We start from the raw sequence: 18,940 nt of genomic DNA, 5'->3' as shown, positions 1-18,940 counted from the left end.
AACTTGAAAATGGAGAAACCCAGCTGCGAAATCACAAAGAGCAGAAAAATTTTCATGATAGCATTCAATGATCCATAACTAAAACCACAAGATTCCTCAGGCTAGTCCTCCATGTTGGAATAAACAGTTTTATTTCATTTGCAACTTAGCCAGTCTTTCAACGTGGCGATCTCACAGTCTGTTGTTGGTATGCTTTCATAAGCGTCTATTAAATGTATAGAGGTCCTCAATGTATAGATCTCATTCTAGATTTAAATTTTGAGACATCTAAGTACAATTCTTTACTACAACATCTGTGACGGTTGAACGTTCAAACGTTCAAAAGAGAAACAACTTTCTCCAGTTAGGTCAAAGATGTTTGTAGACAAAAATTCCATTACAATTGATGAATCGGGAAACGCAATGTCTTCCATTTTCCCCATTTCTTGTACGTAAGACTCCTTGCTTTCCTTCAAATTAAGATGAACATCATATCACAGGAATACAATGCTATCTTCTTTTGATATGTCTATATTTCTAACACGTCATATCAATGCCTAGAGTATCATTTGTGCAGTGCTTTACTACAGTGTTTGCCCATATTGGTCCATAGTTATAACATCGTGCCGTTCACATCGCCCCCCTACCCCGTGTGTGACGGTTCTCTTCAGCCCTTCCTCTTGACCGGCAGGAAGTGTTGTTTGCCGAAGTTGTTCGGCCGGGCCGCGATGATGGTGACGGCGTGTTCACGGATAAAGGTGTCCCAGGGGATCACACTGGTAGAAAACAGAACGAAGTTTTAATAATTAAAAGTTTATTGCAATTTCTAATGCTTTCAACATGAAAAGAAGGGACAGACAGTGAACAATATAGTGCTCTACAACTCTAAACTCAAAACTTGACTTTTTTCCGAGACAGTGGAAGATGACTGATCCCACTTTTTCTGTGATGTGTGGGTTTTGTGAAGCTAAGAGGAGGGTAGTTTTCTTTTTGTCTGCAAACGAGGAGAAATTAGGATGGAATTTGGTCGCCTCTTTAAACAGCTCTTTTCTTTCATGGTTGTAGAAGTGAAAAAAATACATTATATGTAAAACGTTGTAATCTCGAAATCCAAGCAACTACGCAAATACTTGGATGATTTCCAAGCAGATGTAGGGTCTGGTTCAATGTTTTACACGTGCCTCTGTTGCGTTTTGCACGTCATAGGAGAAGGAGATACAAAACAAATTACATGTAAACCACTGAGCTGGACCCTACATCTGCTTGGAGGTTACAAAAGATCCAACTTACAATTGGATTTTAAGTATGAACTCCATTGTTTAGGATCTCAACAACAACAACAAGAACAACAACAAGAAAAGCAACCATATGCACCATGATGACGTCATCAGGTACTTGGAGTAGTCTCCATCCGGGGACTCCAGGCTGCCATGGAAACAGAGCAAAACAAGTTTATGGTCAATATCATGGGCTGTACAAGGCACTCAGGTTAGAAGAGGACAGAAACCATAGCAATGGGTGCCATACGGGTGCCCCCTACACTATATAAACATACATTTTACATACTTTCTTCGTACAACTGAATTAGAGAGTATGGCAAAATCAATTTGAGTGAGGATGTTGAACATGACTATCTATATCTATCTCAAGTATTCCCGCCATTTTCAAACATTGTGATTGGTCCTCGCGACAGCACCTTGTGCCACACATACTATCGTTTACCTGCTCTGTCCTTGGTGCTGATTTGTCAGTCTTGTCCTGTCACAAGATGGTTTGGGCCAATGGCATAAAAGATACCACCAGCAAAATGAATATCTAATTCAACTGCATGTATCAAATGACTTTATCTTAAAAACGTCATGTGTGACGTCACCCACCCGACACTGTTCATCCACTCCTTCATGACCTTGACAGCCTCGTCATGGTCCAGGACGCCATGTTGGCTCATGTCGTTGGCCTTGAAGATGTCCCGGATGCGTTTGACCTCCCACGGCGTCAGCTGCTTCAAGACGTAAGACTAACGAAAAGACAATAAAGAAGTCTTACACAAATAATCTTCTAAGACTCTATAGAATCCTAACTAAGTATTCGTGACGTGATTGGTGAAAAACTCGTTTGTTAATGACGTCATCACAATCTGACCTTTGGCCTCTTCTTGAGAAAGTGACAAAAAGACAATAAAGAAGTTTTATACAAATAATCTTTTAAGATTCTATAGAATCTTAACTAAGTATTCGTGACTTGATTGGTGAAAAATTCGTTTGTTAAATGACGTCATCACAATCTGACCTTTGGCCTCTTCTTGAGAAAGTGACGAAAAGACAATAAAGAAATTTTATACACATAATCCTTTAAGATTCTATGGAATCTTAACGAAGTATTCGTGATTTGATTGGTGAAAAAGTCGTTTGTAAATGACGTCATCGCAATCTGACCTTTGGCTTCTTCTTGAGGAAGTGGATGCTCTTGGCCGTGAGGAACTCCCACCAGTTGATGGCGCCGTCACCGCTGATGTCGATGTTCCCAAACTGTCAAACAAACAAGATATGTATGTCGGACAAAGAACATAGCACTTCAATTCATGTTTAAAATGGTCGTAGCAGCTAAGTGAAAGGAAATATAGGCGAGAGCGCTAATCATTGGTATGGTACCCAAGCTAAATGCATCGTAAGAAATTAAAAAGAAAAGAGAAGAGAAAGGCATTGACCTGAATAGGAAGATGTAGGACTGAAAGCGATATAAAGATCCCACCATCCCTTCCTCAATTGGAGTTACATTGATAAGTGTACGAAAATGCCTTACCAGTTCCCGTTCCTCCTCCTCTCGTTCTTTACTCAGCTCGATCCCCTCCGACTCCAGACACAGATCCTTCTGGAACTCTATGTACTCCTCTAAGGTGATCTGGGTACCTGGAAAGGGGGGTTGCAAAGTTGTGAAAATATAATGATGACAATAGATCTTGGTTTGGAAATTATCAGAAAATTAGAGATTAGAAATCAGAGCTTACTTTGGTCTGAGTCGTATTCGTCGAACTTGTCCATCAGCATACTTGTTTCGTACTCGTCTAAAAGTTGTCCTAAATTCTCCTAAAAAAGAAAGAAAGAAAAAGAACAACCTCATTATGACAACTTATTATGATAACTTACGTTTATGAAGGTTAGACATCAAGGTAAACAGTATGTAAAGACAAGTTATGTGTATTATGATAACTATTAATATGCATTCTTTAGCGCATGCTGTGAAAGACATTCCGATTAAAATGCTGTCCCATACAGATGAATCATTATTAAATGTAGGCCGTCTAAATTTTTCGACTGTCTTCAGTCATCTATGCATTCGTCAGCGTAGGGAAAGTGAGTGTGAGAGAGAGAGAGAGAGAGAGAGAGAGAGAGAGTGAGTGAGACAGAGACAAAGAGGAATAGAGGGAGATAGAATCAGAGAGAGATATAGGCAGAGAGAGAGAGAAAGAGAGAGAGAGGAGGAGAGAGAGAGAGAGAGAGAGAGAGAGTGAGACAGAGATAGCCTGGAATCCAAACCTATTATTGCTCCCGAGTTTCTCTCCGCAAATTAGCGGAGAGAGACTCGGGAGCTATAATAGGTTTAGATTCCAGGCTAAGACAGAGAGACAAAGAGGGATAGAGGGAAATAGAATCAGAGAGAGAGAGAGAGAGAGAGAGAGAGACAGAGAGAGACGGGTGAGGAAAGAGAGGAATCCCTACACAGTCGGCACAAGTCCAGCCGGCCTCGGTGTCCGCGCGTTTGGACGCCTCCATGGCCTGCTCGTCTCCGCGGTACCTCCGCTCGAAACAGTTGGTGTGACAGTTCCGTCCGCACACACGGCACTGGATCTTAGCAGACCGCTCGAAGCCTTTACATATCGTACATGTCACGTCGGTGGTGATCTAAAAAAGATAAAAAAATTTTTACAGGTCTGACAACCGGTAAACCTTAAGGTTTGTTTGAAACAAACAAGCATTCCAGCAGGGCGCTAGTTCTCTACTATCGTTCTTGTTTCTTCATGAAACCAGGGGCCTTAACGTTCCATCCGAAAAGATGTCCCTGAGCAAAGCTTGGTGGGTACTTATTTTCACCTGAGTAGAGCGAAGAAATAAACACTAGTAGGTGGGACTGAGTTGTAAAGTGTATTTCCCAAGGGCACAACATTGAGGTCTGCTAGGGATTCGACCAAAAGCACAAGATCGCCGAGTAGTGATTGCACAACTGCGTGGCCCAAGGGTTATAGAAACGGTAATGGGTAGCGCCCTATGCACCGAAAGGTATAGGAAGGATTGCAACTAACTAACGTAGTATTTTATTTATGTAACTAATCATTCAGAGAGAGAGAGAGAGATGTTGATGGATTGAGTGTACCGTACTCACCCGTGGTTCCTCGTCATACATGATGGTGTAGTACTCCTCGTCACGAGGTACATACGGCTTCCTCCTCTGCCCGGACAGGCTGAAGACTTTCCCGCCACCACCGGAACTGAAAATACACAACAAAATCACTACATGACGATGACTTCGAACATCTTGTGGCCTTGAAGACGAGTGCTGGATATCTACGACGCGGTCACTCTCGCCGTAGGCCGTCGTATGTTGCTACTCTGAGAAAAAAAAGGTCGTACGACACCACAATCCTGGTTACAAATCCTGTTGATATCGTAGTATTGTTTTTTTCTAGTGTAAATGGAACCTTTGTGCTGTCCATGCAGTTCAGAGCAAAGAACAGAACATGTAGCAGACAGGCCGCTACAAAGTTTTGTTGCTGCTTTACTTGTCCTCAAATATTAGCTGACTTATTTCCGGACAGAATAGGGCTGATAATTACGTCTGTCAAAAACTTCATGATCACTCGAATGCCAATGACATTATATTTGCTGAGTATTTGATACGGTCAAGTCGTTTGTAAATAATCGCTCAAACATCGCTGACGTTCCTCTTGAGCCTTTTCAGTGTAGGAAACAATGGACGTGGAACGAAAAACATGTCCTTACCCTCGCTAAGGTTGGCGTTTTTAAAAGTCAAAGTCAATTCATACGTGTATGCCTGCGTTACACTTCTGCTGATGCGAAACCGTCAATCAAGCAACATTCGAACGAATTTTTCATACAAGATATCAGAGCAAAAACAGTGATATAAAACAGTAATTTTGTGTGGTTGATCCAAGGAAGTTTATTAAACCTCCTTGAGTTGATCCAAAACAAATAAAAGCTATTTTTTTGCTATAGAATTCTTTTTTATGCCAAATGTCACCTAGCAACAAAGCGAACACAGCACAGAAAGTAAGCTACACGACAAAAAAAGAATGCGAAAACAGAACACAGACTTTCACATTTCTTAAACTACAAATGAGAAAGTTGTATTCCGACATATTGCATTTCTCTTGTAGCCACCTATCTCTAAATTTGAGGCGTGCACGATTGATTCTGAAGAGTTGTTGACATTCCTCATTGAGGATTTGCCGACCCGGAACCCATTTGTCTCGCTCAGTGGTAACAGGACCCGTATTGTAGCCCTTTTAACAACGTTCTCCAGAACATTCAGTCTTTAACAAGGTGTTACATAAAATCACTTCACCCAAAACTTAAGTCCAGTGATCATTGTTGTGAAAATATTGATGTAAAAACGATACGGTTCAATCGTATACTTTACAAGTGCAAAATAGAATCAATGCTATTTCTCTCTGTGCTATGACCATTAAAAGCATACATGATGAATATGAATATTACAACTGATATTTCAAAGGGGAGGTATAGAATTGGATGAGTTTCAATCTCCAGGCATATCTCGGTCCGGCTTGTTTTGTGTGTGTTTGTTTTCGGCCTTTTCGGGGTTTCTGTTTCTCTAAACGGGTCCGGAGTACAACAGGGAAAATGCGCAGCACCAATAGGAGATGTAGAAACCCAGAAAAGACCCACAATACAAACTTCGACCGTTACGTCTACTTTAGATTTGAGATTGAGAACCTTAAGGATCGTTATATGTTCCGCAAATGCATTTAAAGGCACGGTCACATTCGTCATAGGTGGTCGTACGATTCTGACGTAGGATCTTCAAGCAGACTGTGACAGAACCAGCCACCGAAAAGGATTCAAACGGCATTTTGGTAACAAGACAGCTGAATTTCGTACAACAAAACAGTTTGCAATCGTACGACTATTGTGCAACTAGTGTGACCAGGCCTATCTTGCCATACCTTCCACAGGCCATGCTAGGCGACGCAGTTGAGACCAGAGCTAACCCAAATGAAAGTGTTCTGTTCAGCGTCTCCCTAACCTGTCTCCTCGAGTAGAAAGACCATGAATCTTACGTCAGGACCCATTTTTCAATCAGTTTATCACGGGATTACAAATTACTCTACATAATACGGGATGAAACCAAGGCTTTGGAGGGGAAACACTGTGTTCAATCTCTGCGCACGTTGGAGTAGCAAACGCCTGTTTTACGTCAAGTGTCGTCGCGTGGTACCTTAATCTTTGCCGGAGACACAAGATTTGGGCAGCTGCCGGCTTGTTTTTCCCGCTTAAGCTTAAAAGGGGGAGGTTGAATGGTTTTGTCGCGTGTTTTCATGACGTCAGGCCCGCGTGTTTGTTTTGAGTTTGGGTCGGAATTAATTGCATCATTAATACTTAATAAACTAGCGCATCACACTGTGATAGATGGCCGCCTCAAATAAACAGTTCTGTGGATATCTCGATTCTATTTCGTAAGAAATATCCTTCTAAAACGTAATTTTGTTTTAATGTTTAAGATACATATCGACTCTACTAGTCTTAAAAAGCATGCATTTCTTCTTTCTTTTGGTGTGAGACATAACATTTTTAGACCGTCAAATTGATGACAACCTTTGTCGGTGACGTGCAGGAAAAAAACGTGGTGACATTTCAAATTTTGGCAGACAAAGTTGTAAATCAATGTTATTGTCTCGGGGGCTTGAAAAATTTGTTCTGATGGCATTAATGTGTCGGATGGACTACAAAGATTTTTTTCTGATAACCAGACACAAAATAAAAGACGGCCACAATACAAAGGGAACTTGGGCTATGAGTTCCCCGTAACTATAGTACATTTAACGTACTATAACTATGTAGTAGCTGTTTTTGTTTTATGTATTTTTTCGTGGTTGTACAAGTGATTATATCAAAATTACAGAAAGGTATGTGTTCCTATTCAAAAGGCTTTCCCTGCGTTGCACTGGGGTCATTGTCTTCACTAGCAAGACGTTTTGTTACCAAAGTAAGATCTTTTCACGACGTTACCTCTTTTCTCTCGCCTTGTTAAAGAATTTGCAAGGTTACATGCCTATTATTTTCCTGTTGTATGAAATCTTATCAAACATAGATAGAAGTGCGACAGGTTCAAATACATTCCCTTCAAACCAAGAGTATGTAAAGGTTGAAATGGAGGGGAAAGGACTTAGTGTAGCGTTTCTTTTGTGCAAGACTTTCTCCAAATCACTGAAAGGGCGATGAGAAGTCTTGCCCGTCAGCATTTCCATATCAAAACAGTCTCTCCCGGATTGACTGATTGGCACGAATCATGCTACTGCAAAATACAAATGTACGACTCAACAACAACATACTCGTCTCTACCAGACTAACTACGCCGGCTATAGGGAAAACATTTGCCAGGGTTCCATTTGCAGGCTCCGTGATCTTCACCATGCATGGACTGACTCTACTGGCTAATTATTCCTTTTTCTGCCGAATTCTATGATCCATACGTCCGTAGGAAGGCCTCGTGGAGGCTAACATAACAACATACGTGGTCGCTACTGGCTGATTACAAAACATCGTGTTTGTGGTCAAATCTACTCAGAATCACTTCATCGCCATGTATTAAGCACTGGTAACTTTGAATGTAAATAAGACGTAAATTTACAGAGTATGAGTGACACGCTGACGTTTCAGCCGTTCCATGTCGTGAGATATGCCAGTCAGAAAGTTCAAACGTTTACCGTAACATTTATACAATGATAAATAGTTGCTTATAACTAATTCATTCTTATTAACCTTCAAACACGGAAACGTCTTGACGGAGAGAGTCTATCATAAGCTACTGTTTAGGACGTTGTTACATGTATATGGCAACGAAACATCGGTGCCCTTTCTTGTCAAAGAGAAAGAGAGAAACGTCAAAATGTCGCGAGAGAGCCCTCCGAAGCTCCGACACTGTGACAAATTAAGTAAGGCCAGGGGGCGAAACTTGTTGGTAGCTGCGACACCGCTGGCGCAAAATGAGAAGCGAATGATTACTAAACAGGTGCACCTTTGTACCACCATGTGTTGTTTTTCCCTCAGTGACTCACCTCTGAGTGGGTTTGTTGAAGCCATTTTTGGCTCCCTCGACGCTGTTCCTCCTCCTTACGGACCATGTTGTGAAGGCACACACGCGGACCTCGGGCACGGGCAGGCCCGATTTGTCCGGCGGCTTCATAGCGTGAGCCATGCGGGCAAAACGCACGACCCTCTGCCACTTCTCCAGAGCACGGGCGGTCATGATATCGATTGCGATGCCAGTGGTAAGAAGCCATTGCGCTTTATCGCACACCACGACGAGTCAACGACAAATGCCGACAGAAACGTAGTCCTTGCGTGGATAGTCTTCGACTGGATGACAGGATACACTGAGACACCTGTACACAAAGTGCTGTCCTTGCCACTGCTATTGTCAAATGGAGTTTCTCCCACGGCAATTTGCAACTTCCGCAAACACCGGCGACTAAAACTCTTGGGATATTGATCGACTGAACCGCAGCATAGGGGCGCAGTCGGCTGACGTACTTCAGTTAACAGAGAGCTTTTCCGATTGACGTTTCAGGGTCTACCTCTCTCACACACGCACACTTCTATCCGGAGAGCTTTTCCGATTGACGTTTCAGAGTCTACCTCTCTCACACACGCACACTTCTATCCGGAGAGCTTTTCCGATTGACGTTCAGTCATGGTCTACATCTCACTGACACGCGCACTTCTATACGCTGTGTCCACTTCTGACTGCCTCACTACAAAGGCTGTCTATACACTGTGGTAGTATGACGCGTGAAAACATAACAACAAACACATTCTCCAAACCCAATTACGAAGTTGTTAATCGTTAAATGACAGGCGTTTGTAACAAGTATAAAGGATGCTGATATTTCAGAAGAGGGGCATGTGTTCAGTATTGTCCTCCCGTTATGTAGCGTTCAGAGCAGTGTTTGAAAGGAACATAAATCTTCATTCAGACCGGGTGACGTGATGATTTGACAGTGTAAATGTTTTATAATCCTCGCAGCAAACGGAGCCTGACGCCGACATGCTATTTTATTAAGAGCCGTTTGAGGCTATCAATCTAACGGCGGCTGAAGCGCTGTGAAAAACGGGACAAAAGCGCATTGTGTGGTGAACTGTCGTACTGTGAAATTCCACGCGTACACTGCAGCTGTGTCCAACGTGATGTTGGCCTTGGCCTTCTCTACCCTTCCTAAGCCAACAGTATCACTCTTGTACAACTCAACGGTAGGACCGCACGTGCAGTAATGTGCAATGCGATCTTGAAAGAAAGGGGAGGGGGTCTTCTCATATCCAAGCAGATGTAAGGAGGCAAATCGTATTCTCCAAGCAGAGGTTTTGGTCGGGTGGGGTAGTAGTGGACGGGTTTTTTTACGTTGGCCTCCCGTTACGGCCACTACTACCCCACCCGACCAAAACCTCTGCTTGGAGAATAGGCAAATCGTAACATTTTCTAAAAGCGGTCGAACCTCAGACTGAGGCGAAGCATGCCGTTTTACGCGACCATCCCTGTTTATATTGTTTTATGACATCAGCATGTCACAGAGTCTATGAATGAATTTATAACTAGTTATTGTAGCCATATTTAGCACGTGAAATATAGTAGGTTTTAAGACTGAACGTCAACATTGGTACACGCTTATCACAAAATTACTGTGCCCTGTTTACCTTTTCACATACACGAGATTACACACCTTGACTTGCCACTCCAGGCAGTCTTCCCAGAAGCGCCCCCTGGCTTCCAGCGACGTGCATTCGCCCCAGCTTCATTGAACGCCTTGACAGCGGTCACCATCTTGGGCGCAGCCATGGCTTTTCTTTCCGCTCTAGTCTTCTTAGACAGCGGTACTCCCATGGTGCTGCTGTTTCCTCACCACGCACGCCAGTTCGCTACAACACCTGTTTTTTGCTCGTTTGTTACTACGTTACAATTGTGACAACTTAAAACCTTTTCTTTCTATTGTGACGACGTATTTGTAGAGACAATGCTATTTTCGTAACAAGCTTTGTCATTCTAGAACGTTGTCATTTTTACTGCATAGTCAGAGGTAAGAAGACGACGTGTTGTTCTTGCCGTCCGTGTCCTGTGTCTTGAGAGACCAAGACATCAGCTAGACAGAAACGTCTACCTTACACTTACAGATGTTTCAAGACGACGTAGGTATAGAACAGGAATAACTTCGAGCAGTAACACAAGTAATGCCGTCTGTCTTTTGTCATCTTTGACTAAGTGTTTAGTTGTACGTCTTTCAAAGGTGACCCTTAGCTTGCCTGTTTTGAGAACGCCATCCGATAGTTGTTAAAGCCAGTTTGTTTATAGTTCTATAATGATATTGTGACTGACAGCTGTCTAACGGTCTTTCATTGGTGGTTGATCAGTGATATCATCTAAGTAGGTCACATTGTGTGACAGGACAGTGCAACGCAGCTGAAAAGAACGTTCGGAACAATAATCGTACAATTTTAGTGCAATTCCTCTTTTCATTTCAACGTCTTCAACCTTTGATACAATATATTTCTTCCTCTGTCCTTTTGCATATTTCTTTATTCAAACGTCATCATCGTCCATTTTTTTGAAACCTCGAGGTTGTTGTATAATTTTTTTCTATTTTCACATACCGCCCTTATCCTACCTGGTTTGCCTTCAATGGATTCTGTATTCATCAAGTTAGACGTTCTGAATTCTGTCCTGTTTTCAAACTGCCTACACAACTAACCTATATTGCTGTTACCGCCACCTCCAATAACTTGCTATGCAATGTATGTGAAACATTTGGCATGTAGTGTCCTATGAGGACATATTATAACTAAAAGTGTACATATCATAATACAAGTTCTAGAATGGCCCTTCTCTATGTTATCCGAATAACAGAGTGTTACTGTTGTTATGGCCACGACAGTCGGAAATTGTTTGTAGGATCCAGCTTTGATCTAGAACAAGTCTTTATTGAACGTTTATGAACGTTAACGCTATTGCGTCAGACACTGAGGTCATATAGCCAGAGACGCGGTTTGTATTTAGTTTACATACCAGATTTTGCTTTAGTTTTGTACTTCATTTGCAAATGACATGTGGTTGTATTCAATGTGCATGTAATGGATTTACAATTTCGATTGTGACTGGAAAAAAGCTTCAGTCTGCCTAGCGCCTACTATCAGAACTGCAGCGTAATTTTGTCTCAAGCTTTATTGTACGCACATGTGACGTAGACAAGAGATAAGGCAGAAAAAAATACAACAGCAAAATAGATTCATGTTGTTTTATAATAAATTACGTACGTTACATGGGGTAACTGACATTTTTACTTACATGTACTGATACTTTTTGACACAGTGGTTGTAGGTGTCCGCTACAAAAATGTGTCCGTCCTCTGTAGCGGCCACGCCGTGAGGAATGTTCAGTCGGCGTTCTGCGCTGCTCACCACCGACAACACCTTCCCGTCGTCTCGGAACACCTGAACCCGCAGATTATCCGTGTCCACCACGATGATGTGACCGTCCCTGTCCACGGCCACTCCGGCCGGGCACGAAAACTGCCCCAACTTGTGTCCGTACGATCCGAACTTGAACTTGAAGTTCCCGAAGAAGTCGAAGACTTGAATGCGATGGTTGGACATCTCGGCTACGATGATGTCGTCGTTTTGGTTGGTGGCGACGAAGTACGGCTGTTCGAACTGGCCGTCGCCGGTCCCCCTCTCTCCGACCGTCCGTACAAGCGTCCCGTCCGGCGCGAGGACAAAGACGCGGTGAGCTTTAGCGTCTGCTACGACGATCCACCCGTCCTGTCGCACGGCTACTCCGTACGGCTGCCGGAACTGTTCGCAACGAAACCGCTGGAGAAGCTTCCCCTCCGCTGAAAATATCATCACAGTGTTCTGTTCCCACTCTACAACAACGATATCACCAAGAGGACTAACACCCAAGCCTGTAGCATGAGAAGACAACGCCGGAAGCTCACGTAGAAACTTTCCGCAAGGGTCGAAAATCTGTATCCTCGCGTTCGTCGAATCCGCGACCACGATTTGACCGAGTTTGTCTACGGCGATTCCGATTGGTTCTTTAAAACGACCACGCCTTGCTCCTCTCTTCCCAAACTGCAGGACGGGATTGTTGCTATTGACACTGATGACGTAAGGGCTACCTTCGATGGGGTACCCGTCAATGCTGGCCACCACGCAATGCTCGCCGGCTACCCGAGGTCTCCACTTAATGTCCCACGTACCGTCAGACTTTGGCTCAATGCTCGCCTCTTGTATACCACCTGTGGGTTCTTTAATCTCAATTTCTATATTCTCACTATCTATGTGACACTTCTGACTTTGCTCGTCTCGCGGTTTTAGTTGGATCGTAGTGAAAAATCCCTCCGTAACGTCCTGGATGGAAAGTGTTGAGTGTGAGGGAGAACAAGGAGCGGACTGGATAAAACCAGCTTCGAGATCTTGTAATGTTTGTAGACATGTCTTGTCGGCCCTATACACAATCAAAGTGTTCGTTTTAGGACTAACATCGACTCGCGATAGAATCTGTGCGAGGCTCCTCTGTATTTGTTTCTGTAGCGGTACTAGTTCGGTATCACTACGGTGAGACAAGGACTGCTCGCAAAACTTCATCCTGGACTCTATGTCGGTTAAAAAGTCGTCCAACTTACGGGATTGTTGAGCCAAGGTCGCCATTTTGTCGGCACTGACACGTTGGACCTCTTTTAAAAGACCAGTTTTCTTCACTTCCAACAAAGCAGTTAGTTCGTCAAAGAAATCTTTGATGTCATCCTCGGCCCTTTTCTTCTCTAGTCTAAGAGTCCCTTGTTGCGATTTGACCTTGTCATTAGCTCTTGTAGTCTCCGACTTCAAGTCCCGAACTCTGCCCAAGAGCTCCCGAAGACTGGTTCGGTGCCCTTCGGCAATCTTCGTCAGTTCACACGGGTCATGGTCGGGCCCCGGGCGATGGTCGAACTGCGTGCAGCGCAGACATAAGAGTGTCTCACATGTGTTACAGTAGGACGTCACTACTTGGTCCCTATGTATGGTACACAGCGTGGCGTCGTGAAGTTTAACCCCCTTTTGGCACAACTCTAGATCTTCAACCGTCGAAACGTCGTGAGATTTTGTTATAGGCATGTTGGAATGAACCCCACGATAATCTTCGCAAAGAAGCAACAAGCAATCCCGGCAACTAAAACCCGCCTTTTTCTATTCTGAGACGCACAGGTCCGACAGAACCTCTACCTTGCGCTAAACTTGAACAGTCCCTTCAACACCTCCCGACGGTATAGCGACGACGGCACGGTACTTGAAATCGCAGATACCCCGTATCCTATACGGTAAACTTGAACAGTCCCTTCACGTATAAGCTCTCGGGTAGACCCTCGACACCACCCGACGGTACAGCGACGGCGGCACGGATACTTAAAATCGCAGATACCCCCTATCCTATACGGTAAACTTGAACAGTCTCTTCACGTAGAAGCTATCGGGTAGACCCTTGATACCGCCCGACGGTACAGCGACGACGGCTCGGGTACTTGAAATCGCAGATATCCCCTATCCTACCTACAGTAAACTTGAACAGTCCCTTCACGTAGAAGCTCTCGGGTAGACCCTCGACACCAACCGACGGGTACAGCGATGACGGCACGGTACTTGAAATCGCAGATCCCCCTACCGTACGGTAAACTAGAGAAGTACCTTCACGTAGAAGCTCTCGGGTAGACCCTCGACACCGCCCGACGGTTCAGCGACGACGGCACGCCGCACGGATACTTGAAACCGCAAATCCCCTTACTCCCTTCACGTAGAAGTTATCGGGTACGTAGTCCCTCGACACCCCCCGACGGTACAGCGACGACGGCACGGTACTTGAAATCGCAGTACGGTAAACTAGAGCAGTCCCTTCATATAGAAGCTCTCGGGTAGACCCTCCACACCTCTCGACGGTACAGCGACGACAACACGGCACGTCCTGCGCCTGAAATCGCGACTAGACCGACGAAACTTTCTCAGACACACCAGGCAGAAGGTGTGTAGGTGTGAAGACACGGAAGTATCGTTGTTTCTTGGTAACGCCTAAAGCACAACACACACGTCAGGGAGTGGTAGACGAACGTGTTGGCGTCTATTTTGTTTCACATCCGTCATATTCGAGGCCGTGATTCAAAATTACAACCGCAAGGCGTATCAATGTAACGCCTTTCTCCCCAGTACATGTACGTGTCAGTCTGTAAGCCTTGGTGCGAATTTGGCTAAGGGCGGATTGTTATTTGGGAACATGCAGTTTGATGATAATAATCTACTCAAAGAGTATGGCAGATATCTACACATATATTTTCGACAATTGACACACTTGTCTCTGAGAGAACATCCACGCAAACGGCCGGCACAGAAAAAAATTGCACTGCTATCAACAACCCCCTCCCCCTGCCCTCAGAATCACTCAGTGACCCCAGCCTGAGTGACTCCTTGCGTTGTGAGTCACAGGTGAACTAGCTTTGATTCAACAGTCAACCATGCGGAAGAACAATGGAACAAATCAATTGTGCAAAATGAGGGTGTGTAATGTGTGTTCCGTGAGTTCAAGATGTCATTCTGGGTCTCCTCCAAGTGTTCTATATGGCGTTGGGAAATTAATGTAGTGTTTCCGATTACGGTCCTGAAAAAATAGGGTCGGTATATACATGTAGGTATTATTTACTTTTTTTTCTTCTTCTTCAAACAGAATTATTGATAAACTGAACAAAGAAGCACAGTACCTGCTACAAATTCGTACATAAACTCTTCAAACATTAATCTGTAGACAAAATGTGTAATAAAGGAAGTGTGTTTCCTTACTCATATCTTGTCAGAGGTTCATTATTACGGTGGGTGGGTCATAAACTACAGATTAGACCATTATTGAAATAACTTTGCAAATACATGTAGAAGTTATCCCAACTTTTCAAAGTATCCCGTTTTCTAAAAAGAATTATTTTCAGAACTAAATGAATTTGAATCGAGTCTTACTATAGAGTTTGATTCAGGGCAATGACTCTGAGATCATATCGTATATGACCTTCATAGTTTTGAAACAGTGGACTATCTATTACATTATAAACACATGAAATATTGAAATCACGTGTCAATTTGTTTTTAATCAAAACATTCAAAGGAAAATACACAGCGGTGCAGTGCTCAATTGATACATGTATATCTGTGGCATATAGTATACAACATATACGTCCCATCATCATCATCATCATGTCGTGCGGGTTGCCGACTAAGTCAACCCTCTTCCTCCAGTCGCTACGGTCCGCCATTAAGTGCTCTAGATCTTCAGCCAGAATACCTACGCCACCAGCAATGATAAGACATAAAGATAATGTACACAAAAATATACAATAATAAAATACCTACAAATCTATTTATGAAAGTATGCTACAGCATGCAGTATACTGCAAGCTATATAAATAGCTGTCTAGATGATTTATTGAATGAGGCTATTCATATCATTATAGGATGACTTATTCTGTACAATTCATTTGTTAAGTAAAACATAAGTGCATCCCTTTGACTGGCACTAAGAAGAAACTGTATGTAACTGCAAGATAAAATTGACAACGATATGTGCATCTACTGGCCAGCATAATAACACTCAAATGATAACCGACAGTAATCTATAACTTTCAGAAGGAGTTGAAACATAGGGAGACATTTTTCACACAGCGTCCGATTTTCTGTTTTTTGTAGTTCTTGCCAGCGGTGGTGGAAAACTACGGTAGCGTACTTTACGTGCCATCAGGCACTACAATATGGTAATGTCATTTTAAATCAATATCCAGTGCTTACTTTGTAACATGTATAGAGTCACCGTTTTTTTATGCTGACAGAGTTTGAAGTACAAAATTCACCTCTGTTGGACCTACAGCTGCCTTGAACAAAATGTCTATGGGGATCGGGCCGACAATATTCATACTATTGAGTATACGTACCTCACATTTTCTGTCCCTCTACTATCTAACGTTATTTGTCCTCCAACTTTCTGTTATGAGTCATTTGCGGCGCCGATCGATATCTCTCTTTCACTTTCATTTTCACCTTGTTTATCGCACTTCATTTATCGATTCGTAGTCCTCTGAATTTTTGAACCGCTCAAAACTAGTCGACTTGTTTATTGACGCATGACGGTTACTTGTTTGAATTCCGGACCAACGAATTTTAAGTCTTCTTGACCGTGAGGTTTCTCGTCCAACTGTTTCTTGTAGTTGTGCCAAAGCTTCATGTTTCCTTCCCTTTCCTTATAGTCATTCTCAGTTTCTTCTGTCTTCAGAGCAATAAGACAGGGTCCTTAAGTTTTGTGCTACTCTGACATTTGGCTGAGCAGCCAGTGCCTGACGCGTCCGTACCTGAGGTGACGTCTGTCACTTTGTGGTCGAGGACGTCAGCGTCACTGTCGCGACGTTCTTCCATCATACATAAACAATCCAACGTCGCCGCTTCGTCAGTGCTGCCACCCGGAATATTCTTGCGAAACATAGCTTTGTACTCAGTTGGATCACAACATTCCTCCAACGTGTAAAACCTCGTCCCCTGGTAGATTCGTGTAGCTCGATCATGGCAGCTCTTGCACAGGAAGGACGAACAATCCTGACACCAAGACGTCGCCGTTTCCTTGGACGCACAGAACTGACAGACCGGGTGAGAATCCCCACCTCTGAAAAGCTCGTTCAACTGCACCAGACTGTTGATGTGACGGTTGTTGAGAAAGCCGTCCACGCCAGCCTTTGGTACGACCGTTATTCTGTGACAGGTTGGGCAGTTGAAGGTTACAGTTTTACCGCCAACATGCCGTTCCAAGCAGCCCCGACAAAACGTGTGGAGGCACGGCAGCTCTTTCGGGTGGTCGAAGCGGCCACGACAGAGTGCGCAGGTCAAAATGTACTCTTCATCGTGAAACATTTCGGCCTGAACGATCGCCATTTTGATGTTGTTGAAACGTAACAGCACACTACTCGGTCAATACACTGGTAGCCACACTATGTCACAACATCGGCTTACGACACACTTGTTTCTTCTTAAGTCAATCTGTTATGTTTCTTTTCCCAGTCTGTGATTGGATAAGGACATGATGTATCTATTGTGTCATGGAAACCACGTCGCGTTTGAGGTCAAACACCTGTTACATAACGTGCGACAGGTTCAAAGTCTATATACTCGGGTTTGGAGAGTACATTTGTCTGTTGACTTTGGGTCTATATTTGGGTACACTGTCTGCGTCCTACCGTACAGTACCTCTTCATTAGCCTGTTTTCCACATTCACACAGTCAACATTTCTTGCATGTCAGTCTATACAGAAAAAAAAAACTTTCGTAAGGCCACAGCAAGTAAATTTTATGGATGACATCCTCTGCAGGCTCCAAATTTATTGCGCGCGGGCGAAAAAAAACAAGGCGGGCAAAAAACCATAAAGCATGTAAGTAGAATTAAAGCGGTAAAACACGGTATTACAACAAGCCTTTTATCCCTGTATTCAATAAAACATTAACTAACACTGATGTCGACATTAGAATTATTAAATGATGAATTTAGATCCGGGTCTGTATTGCAAGACGGCAGAGACAAGGTTTCCGTACATTTGGCACGAAATTAAAGTCTCCTGAGTCATGAGGCAGACTGACGGTGACTACATGTTGCAGGCTCTGCTCACTTTTCCTCAGCTGAAGTTCTCTAGCTCTCCGCTATTGCTGTCTTACATGTGCAAATGCCTTTTTATGGCATCTAGAACGAATGAGCGATAGAACTGACTGTAGTTTGCGATATATTGTACTATTTTCGGTATGTTGACCATTGCCGAAGGGTAAAAAAAATCTTGTTTTTTATTTCCAAATCAGGCGAAAATCAATGCGCACGCTGATGTCATCCATAAAATTTACTTGCTGTGGCCTGAAGTGAAGATGCGATTATCACAGACATAGTCTGGCTAGTATTTGCTTGTATATCCGGGGATGAAACGCTCATAAATATGTCTATAACGGGTGAACTTTTACGGATATTCTAGACATCGTTGCGATGGCAACTAAAACATACACTGTTTTGTATAAAGACTGCCCAATAAGGCAAAAAAAAAAATTGCTACGCTAGCTAAGTTGGTGCGTTTAGCGTGACGTCATCAAACAACGTTACAGGTATGCCATCATTACACCAAGGATATCAAAGAGCCTCCTTGAACTGAGTCTACAAAACGTTACTCGTGCTGTGCATGCCAGTGGCAAGTTTCCTTGTTGTTTCTATTTGTTGTTATTTTTCAGGGAGAAGTTGCTGAGCCCCTCCTCGAACACGGGACCCCCATTTTACGTCCCTTTTCATATTCAATCTTTTACAAAAAATTAGAACTATCGTCACTCAGATATTCAGATAATTCTAAATTATTGCAAATATTGTTTAAAAAAAACCCTCTTGGTAGCTTGGAATGGACTCTAATTCATTCATTTCGAAATGTCGCTCGGTCTCCTATTTTCTAAAAACAAAAGATATTCATGACGTTTGATTTTGTTGAATGTCAATACCATTTCTTACCTCTCCTCGTCAATATGACGAAATTTGCAGCAGGTGTAATGCGTCATCATGAAGACGTCATCATGATGGTGCAGTTTTGAAGTGACGCCATCAAAACATGCGGTGTTCCCTCACATCACACAACAATTTATAACCTACG

General features: G+C 43.3%; 2 protein-coding genes across 5 annotated transcripts; both read right to left on the bottom strand.

The window, feature by feature from the left end:
* Positions 1 to 102: 102 nt before the first annotated feature.
* On the bottom strand, positions 103 to 18,863 carry LOC136444670 (PHD finger protein 24-like). 4 transcript variants are annotated; one of them, XM_066442349.1, is made up of 9 exons: positions 18,802 to 18,863; positions 4,360 to 4,465; positions 3,699 to 3,881; positions 2,987 to 3,065; positions 2,782 to 2,888; positions 2,415 to 2,507; positions 1,857 to 1,996; positions 1,354 to 1,404; positions 103 to 755 (listed from the first exon to the last, which is right to left on the bottom strand). In XM_066442349.1, the coding sequence occupies exons 1-9, from the start codon at positions 18,849 to 18,851 to the stop codon at positions 647 to 649; spliced, it is 918 nt and encodes a 305-aa protein (XP_066298446.1). In that variant the 5' UTR covers positions 18,852 to 18,863; the 3' UTR covers positions 103 to 646. The 4 variants fall into 4 exon arrangements, with proteins under 4 accessions (XP_066298446.1, XP_066298445.1, XP_066298444.1 ...); XM_066442348.1 differs by lacking the exon at positions 18,802 to 18,863 and adding an exon at positions 9,950 to 10,192; XM_066442347.1 differs by lacking the exon at positions 18,802 to 18,863 and adding an exon at positions 8,291 to 9,000.
* Positions 11,332 to 13,748, bottom strand: LOC136445320 (tripartite motif-containing protein 2-like). The gene has a single exon (XM_066443268.1). It carries the CDS (start codon positions 13,371 to 13,373, stop codon positions 11,562 to 11,564), a length of 1,812 nt encoding a protein of 603 aa, XP_066299365.1. The 5' UTR covers positions 13,374 to 13,748; the 3' UTR covers positions 11,332 to 11,561.
* Positions 18,864 to 18,940: the final 77 nt, after the last annotated feature.

This window comes from Branchiostoma lanceolatum, chromosome 11 (assembly GCF_035083965.1).
Source record: "Branchiostoma lanceolatum isolate klBraLanc5 chromosome 11, klBraLanc5.hap2, whole genome shotgun sequence".
Classification (NCBI taxonomy): domain Eukaryota; kingdom Metazoa; phylum Chordata; class Leptocardii; order Amphioxiformes; family Branchiostomatidae; genus Branchiostoma; species Branchiostoma lanceolatum.
Note: the sequence above shows the minus strand (reverse complement) of the source record. Positions and strands in the feature narration are given on the sequence as shown.